The sequence below is a fragment of the Dipodomys ordii genome, unplaced genomic scaffold, assembly GCF_000151885.1.
Source record: "Dipodomys ordii isolate 6190 unplaced genomic scaffold, Dord_2.0 Scaffold13, whole genome shotgun sequence".
NCBI lineage: Eukaryota > Metazoa > Chordata > Mammalia > Rodentia > Heteromyidae > Dipodomys > Dipodomys ordii.
The window spans coordinates 14,752,443-14,759,058 of record NW_012267229.1 but is presented as its reverse complement, the minus strand read 5'-3'; the positions used below and the strand labels follow the sequence as shown (position 1 = coordinate 14,759,058).

The window sequence follows — 6,616 nt, the reverse complement described above, 5'->3', positions numbered from 1 at the left end:
GTGGTGCTATGGCTCAAGTGGTAGAGTGCTAGCCTTGAGCTGAAGAGCTGAGGGACAGCGCCCAGGCCCAGAGTTCAGGCCCCACGACCGGACCCCCCCCCAAAAAAATGTGAACAACCAGCACCCAGCCCTTAACCTTTTTATAAAGCTGGGTCTCCTTAACCCAGGTTAGGCTTAAATTCTTTTTTTTTGTGGGGGGGGGTCCGTTCATGGGGCCTGAACTCTGGGCCTGGGCACTGTCCCTCAGCTCTTCAGCTCAAGGCTAGTGCTCTACCACTTGAGCCACAGAGCCACTTCCAGCTTTTTTCTTTTTGCTTATGGGGTGCTGAGGAATCGAACCCAGGGCCTCAGACATGCAAGACAAGTGCTCTACCACTGAGCCACCTTCCCAGCCCCAGGCTTAAATTCTTTATCCCCGTGTTTTCTCTCTTCTCGGTGCTAAGATTACAGGAGTGCACCACCAAGCCTAGCCCCCTCTCTCACACACTTTTAAAAAGACAAGGCACAGCACAAAACAATCTGGAGCAAAACAAACAAACAAACAAGTTTCTTCCCAGTGAGCTCTGGATCCATATCAGGGTTATGGACCACTGAAAACAAATCAGATTCTAGTTTTCTGTCTGGACAGGCTACACTCAAAAACCTGGCTCCCCACAATTCCAATCCTAAAAAACTCAAGATTTCTTCCAATACAATAGGCCAGCTCAAAAGCCCACACATTTAGTTCAACTTCCACATAAAACCTCTATCTGCGCACACTTATAATCCTACCTACTCAGGAGACTGAGATCTGAGGATCACAGTTCATCCAATAAACCACCAGAAAACCAGAAGTGGCGCTGTGGCTCAAGTGGTAGAGTGCTAACCTTGAGCTGAAGAGCTTAGGGACAGTGCCCAGGCCCATAGTTCAAGCCCCACGACTGACAAAAAAAAAAAAAAAGACACTGTAGTTTTCATATTCCAGATCACCAAAAGGCCAGACTCAATATAAATTTAACTTATTAAGATATCTTCCTACATGGTAAGTTTCAGAATGATTTTATTAAATATGAGAATCCCACCCTTGTTCCAGCAGTGAGCAGAACTTAATGAAGACGTATTTCCCAAGAGCTCCTGGCCTCTGTATCCATCCAACATCCTGAACCAAAATTAATCCGTAAATTTGCATAAATCCACAGAAATCCATCAGGGTAGGGTGTCTGGGATGTGCAGTCCCAATCTCATGCAATTTTCTTGCTAAACTAAAATATAGTCTTTTCTATTTATTAAAAACAGAAAGAAAGAAAAAAGCAGAATCTAAACCACCAAGGGACGCTATTTCCTTAACTAGCTGCCATACTACGAAAAAAGTCTTTGATCTGCAATCATCTTTCTTAGGGAAAAAAGCAACACTGTCTACAAAGGTATGAAAAATACCTAAGTTTGGGTGGTCCTGGTTTCCATCCAGATCTCAGTGAAAGACTGTTACCTTTTTTTTTTTTTTCTGGTTCTGGAACTTGAACTTGGGGCTAGGGTATTGTTCCTGAGTTTTGGGTTTTGTTGTTGTTGTTGTTTTGCTTAAGGCTAGTGCTCTAGCACTTGAGCGACAGCTCCATTTCCAGCTTTTTTGGTGTTTATTAGAAATAAGAGTCATGAACTTTCCTGGCCAGCTAGCTTCGAATCACAATCCTTACATCTTAGCCTCCTGAGTAACTGGGATTACAGGTGGGAGCCACTAATGCCCAGCTGACCTTTATCATTTTGACACTAAACCATAGAGGTCTGCTTAAAGCAAACTTTCTAGAAACAGAAAGAAAAGCATATACTTACTTAGTCTCCACAAGGTGCTACATTTTTACACATTATCTTAGCTAATCCTCACTTTGGCATCCATTAAGCATAGAGAAGACTCAGAACCTGCCACATGCCTAAGGATCAGTATATGAATAAAAGAAAGGTAAAGAAAATTGGGAGAAAAGAAAACATACAATCCACATTTTGTCCTAGACTTCTAAATGAAAGCACTTTGTAGAACACATTGCAAATAATGTAATCAAGCTTCTAGCGTTTATTTCAGTGGATTGTTTTGGTTTTTTTTGGTTAGTCATAGGGCTTGAACTCTGGGCTTGGGCACTGTCCCTGAACTCTTCAGCTCAAGGCAAGTGCTCTACTGCTTGAGCTACAGCGCCACTTCCGGTTTTCTAGTGGTTTATTGGAAATAAGAGTCTCACGGACTTTCCTGCCCGGGCTGGCTTTGAACCGTGATCCTCAGATCTCAGCTAGGATTACAGGCCTAATTATAGGATTACAGGGCGCCACCAGCACCCGCCGGCTCAGTTTACCATCTTTCCTATGTTTACACCATCAAGAGAGCATCCACATGTGGCTACATACACTGAAGGACAGGACTTCATCCTGACTCGCCACACCTTGCACAGGTGGGGTGCTTAATGAGCTCAGCAATGAAGAAGGCCATAATGATGCCTGAGGATTGTGGGAGTAAGTAGAGCACAAGTCGCCCGCCCATTGCCACCGGACGAACTGGTCGCTGGGTTGAGTTACAACCCTTCTTATGTGTCAGCCTCATCTTTCTCCCTGTACAATGGGAATAATAGAACATGCCTCCAAAATTGTTTTATTCATTTTATAAATAGTCATCCATACATCAAACCTACTGAGCATTAAGCATTCACTGGCCACTGTGTTGGAAGCAACACAGCAATGAATGTGGCTGTATAGTCCTGGCTCATGGAGTCACAGTGGAACTATAAGACTAGAAGAAGGAGTTTCACAAACTTCAAAGGACTATACTGCTATGAAGTATGACTCCTCCCATGTCCTAGCTTTGTCAATAGCACCACCATCCACCACTTGCCAAAGCTGTAAACTTGGGAATGGTCCTCAACCTGTCTCTCCTTTATCCTGCCCATTCAGTAAATCACCAAGTCTCTTCTGATTCTCCCCTAGTCTCTAGAAACTATCAGTTTTGCAGGGTGATGGGGGCAGGGGTCATTGTATCTTCTCTTCCATCCCAGAGGGCAGTTCTCCATGGTCCCTAGTCTAGGGTTTGCTAAGCTTCGGCAGTTTAGAGGTGACTGAATTGCCTTTCAGGAGCCTTGGAGGGAAGTGCTGGCACACTGTGGAGGGCCAATCTGTTGTATTAACAGTTCAGAGTAGTCTGTCTTCTTGAGTTTGCCTGTGAGGACAGAGCCACTGCAAGCTGCCCTTGTTATTGCCCTCCAGTTTTCCATGCTTCCATAGTAGGCCCCTTTGCTCCTACCCAAATAACTGCAATCCTCCTGTAATATTGATAATGGCGAGCCAAGCAGTTATTGATCTCTCACCATATGGCAGGCACAGTGCTAAGAGCTTTGTGTGCATAACATACTTTAATCCTGTAAAGCTAATTCTAGGACCCTGATTCACACAGGAGGAACTGGAGGTGCACAATAACCTGCCCCTGGCATATAGCTATGAAGCCACAGCTCCAACAAAGCCAAGAAAGACTCTATCTTTATTCTTTACTGGATTCCTGCCTTGTCCTCTCCTTCGTCAGCTACAAACCTTTGTATATGCTGCTGTTGGAATGTTCTTTCAAACACCCAAATAAAAAGGCAACCAACAACAACTCACCAGTTCAAGGGACAGGTCTAAAAGCTAAAAGCCAAGCTCTAGCGCTATCTGTTCTGCATCAGACTCCCTACTAGGAAACACTTTCACTACTTTTCCAAACACACAAAACTCTGCTAACCCACCTCTCCCCTCCTCCTTCTGCAGAGCCACCTTCCTCCTTTCCCCTACTCCGCCCTGGACACACACCCAACTGCTATAATTATTCCTCCCCTCCCCTACCTACACTTCTACTCGTGACTTCCTGGAAAGCAGACCCACTGTTTTCTGATGCCCATAGTCTCAGTACAGTGGCAGGTTAAATAGAGTAAATGAATGGCACACAGGTGGTGTTAACAGCTCACAGCACCATCCTCAGAAGCAGGTGGGAGACTTTTCCCAAAGGACAATTATAAGAGCAGCTTACAGCAGCTCCTGTCCTCACAGACAAACTTAAGAAGACAGACTATTACAACTGAGATTGGCCCTCCACAGTGTGCCAGCACTTCTCTCCAAGGCTCCTGAAAGGCAATTCAATCACCTCTAAACTACAAAAGCTTAGCAAGCCTAGACTAGGAGACCATGGAGAACTGCCCTCTGTGATGGAAGAGGAGATACAATGACCCCCTCTCCCCCACCACCCGGCAATGGGGCAAAGCTTCCCAAAATGCACACTGGAAAAATCAGGACTCTAATTACTCCCAGTGAGTAACAGAGGACCCTGAATGAGGGAGAGAAAAGAAGCAGACAAAATGACTACAGACCACAAAATACATCACGTTCCCTATCTACAAAGCTACAACTGGAGTCCAGCCCACAGATATGAATACCTGAAATTGACTGCTTGCTGACCTCCCTGCCTGCCCCCTGCCCACTTTCCAAAGAGCAGCCAGGAATGTTTTGGGTTTTTTTTGTTGTTGTCAGTCATGGGGGCTGAACTCTGGACCTGGGCACTGTCCCTCAACTCTTAAGCTTAAGGCTAGCACTCTACCATTTGAGCCATGGCGCCACTTCCAGCTTTTTCTGCTTATATGGTGCTGAGGAATCCAACCCAGGGCCGCATGCATGCATGCATGCATGCACTGAGCCACTTTCCCAGCCTCAGGAATGTTTTTTAAATTGTACCAATAATTCGGACACACTCTGAAGTAATGCTCTCCAAGCTTTCCATCTACTCAGAATCCAAACTTTCTATAGGAAAGCTCAAGGTCCAAACCACCCTCCTTACCTTCCTGACTTCACACTCTCCCTTCAATCTCTATATTCCAGACAAATCCTCTCAGTTTCTTAAATTCCAGTCTTTTCCTACATGGTAAAGTTCTCTCTGCCTGGAAGACTCCTCCCCCAAATTTTTACAGAGTTGTTTCTTCTCAAAGCTCAGTTTAAACTTTACCTTTTAAAGAGGCACCGCCTACCCAGAACTTCCTATCAAGTCATCTTTTTTCTTGTTTAGTATTTATCAGCACCATCTCTAAAATGATTAACTTCTTCAAGTTATTTCTGTTGGTTTCAGTCTACAAACACACATGAAGGTGGAGACTGTTCTGTTCAGGCTATGAATTTAGATGAATGCATTAGGCCTTCAGAAAATTTCCAACATGTCTGTTGCCTATTATCAGAGAAGTATCGTCAAGATAGGATATTTTGTTGTTCTTTTAAAATAAAGAAAATATCAAATAGAGATTTAGTAGGCTAGATAAGCCCCAACTATGTGTTGGGCAATGTAAATTAACTAGTTTTCTGAGTTGAACATAACTCCTAAATCCCTCCCTCCCTTGGTTGGCCCTTCTAGGGAAAGAACTGTCACTATAATTCAAGCTCACACTGGCCAAAACAAGGGAAATTATGCATTTATACAGTTGCTTTTCAGTCAACTAACGCACTGTCCCATTCATTGCACTTTAGGGGAAAAAAACAAACAAGCACTTGTCCAGGAAAACTAAACAACAGGATGCAAAGTAAAGATGTCTCAAGGAGTAATTCGGAGACTGGGAGTTGGGGAGTCTCAAGCCTGGAGACTTGAAGTCCATATTTCTAGTTCAAGAGAGATGAGGGAAGCGTTGAGTCACAGGGTAAAATCTTGCAACGTGAGACACCCCAGGATATGAAGCAACCAAAAGTGAATCACAAGGCTGTGAGGACACCTTAGGCCTCGCAGAAGCTGAACACTAGCTTATTGGGTGGGCAAACTGAGCCCTCAAAGGGAAAACTTGTTCATGTCCGCACAGTGCGGGAATCGGGTGGCCTCTTTCTCCTCCCTACTCCTCACTGCTTTCCATCAAGGAGGAGAACCCTGAGTCAAGAGGTAGGGGAGAGGCCAGGGGCGGCTCACAGATTCCAGGGGGTTGAGAGAGGGGAGGGGTGGGACTAGGAAGCACATAAACAAACGACAGGATGGAAGCAGAGGCAGAGAAGCTCAGAAGGCGCGTGAGGGCACAGGGAGGAGGAAAAGGCAGCCGAGAAAGGACCAGAACGGGGGAGGGGAAGCCCAGTGTGGTCCGAGTCTGAAGGGGCTTGGTAGGGTGAGGGGGCCCCAAGTGGAGAGGGGTGCGACGAATCAGATGGTGGGGAGACCTTACTGAAGGCCTCGGAGAGACACTGAGGGGGTCGGAGGTAGAGGAGACCTGGAAAGGCTTGGAAGGAAGTCTGACAGGGAAGAAGAGTTCGAGGGTCAGAGTAGACCCCGGGACTAGTTAGAGGAAAATGGAGTCTGGGCCCCAGGAGCCCGAGCGGCGCCCGTGGGGAGACTGACGGGGCCGGGCCGCCTCACCGCGCTTGTTTTTGGTGCCGTGCTTCTTGGCGGCCGTCAGCTCCTGGTCGATCTTCTTCTCCAGGAACTCCTGTTTTTTGCTCAGCATCTCCTCCGTGTCCCGCAGCCGCTGGATGGCCTCCTGGGGGGTCGGGCCGCCCTTGCCGGCCTTACCCCCTCCGGCCCCAAACAGCTTCCCGAACACCGACATGGTTGCTGCTCGCCGCGCCGGCCTTCGCCGCCCGCTCCGGCTCGGCTCCGGAGCCCGCTCCCGGCCCC

At 46.8% G+C, this 6,616-nt stretch overlaps 1 protein-coding gene across 1 annotated transcript in view; it reads right to left on the bottom strand.

The window, feature by feature from the left end:
* Chmp4b (charged multivesicular body protein 4B) overlaps positions 1–6,610 on the bottom strand; it is a 38,755-nt gene extending 32,145 nt beyond the window's left edge. The window contains exon 1 of the mRNA XM_013011079.1: positions 6,359–6,610. Coding sequence (XP_012866533.1) covers positions 6,359–6,548 — 190 coding nt within the window. The 5' untranslated portion in view covers positions 6,549–6,610. The remainder of the gene's footprint in view (positions 1–6,358) is intronic.
* Positions 6,611–6,616: the final 6 nt, after the last annotated feature.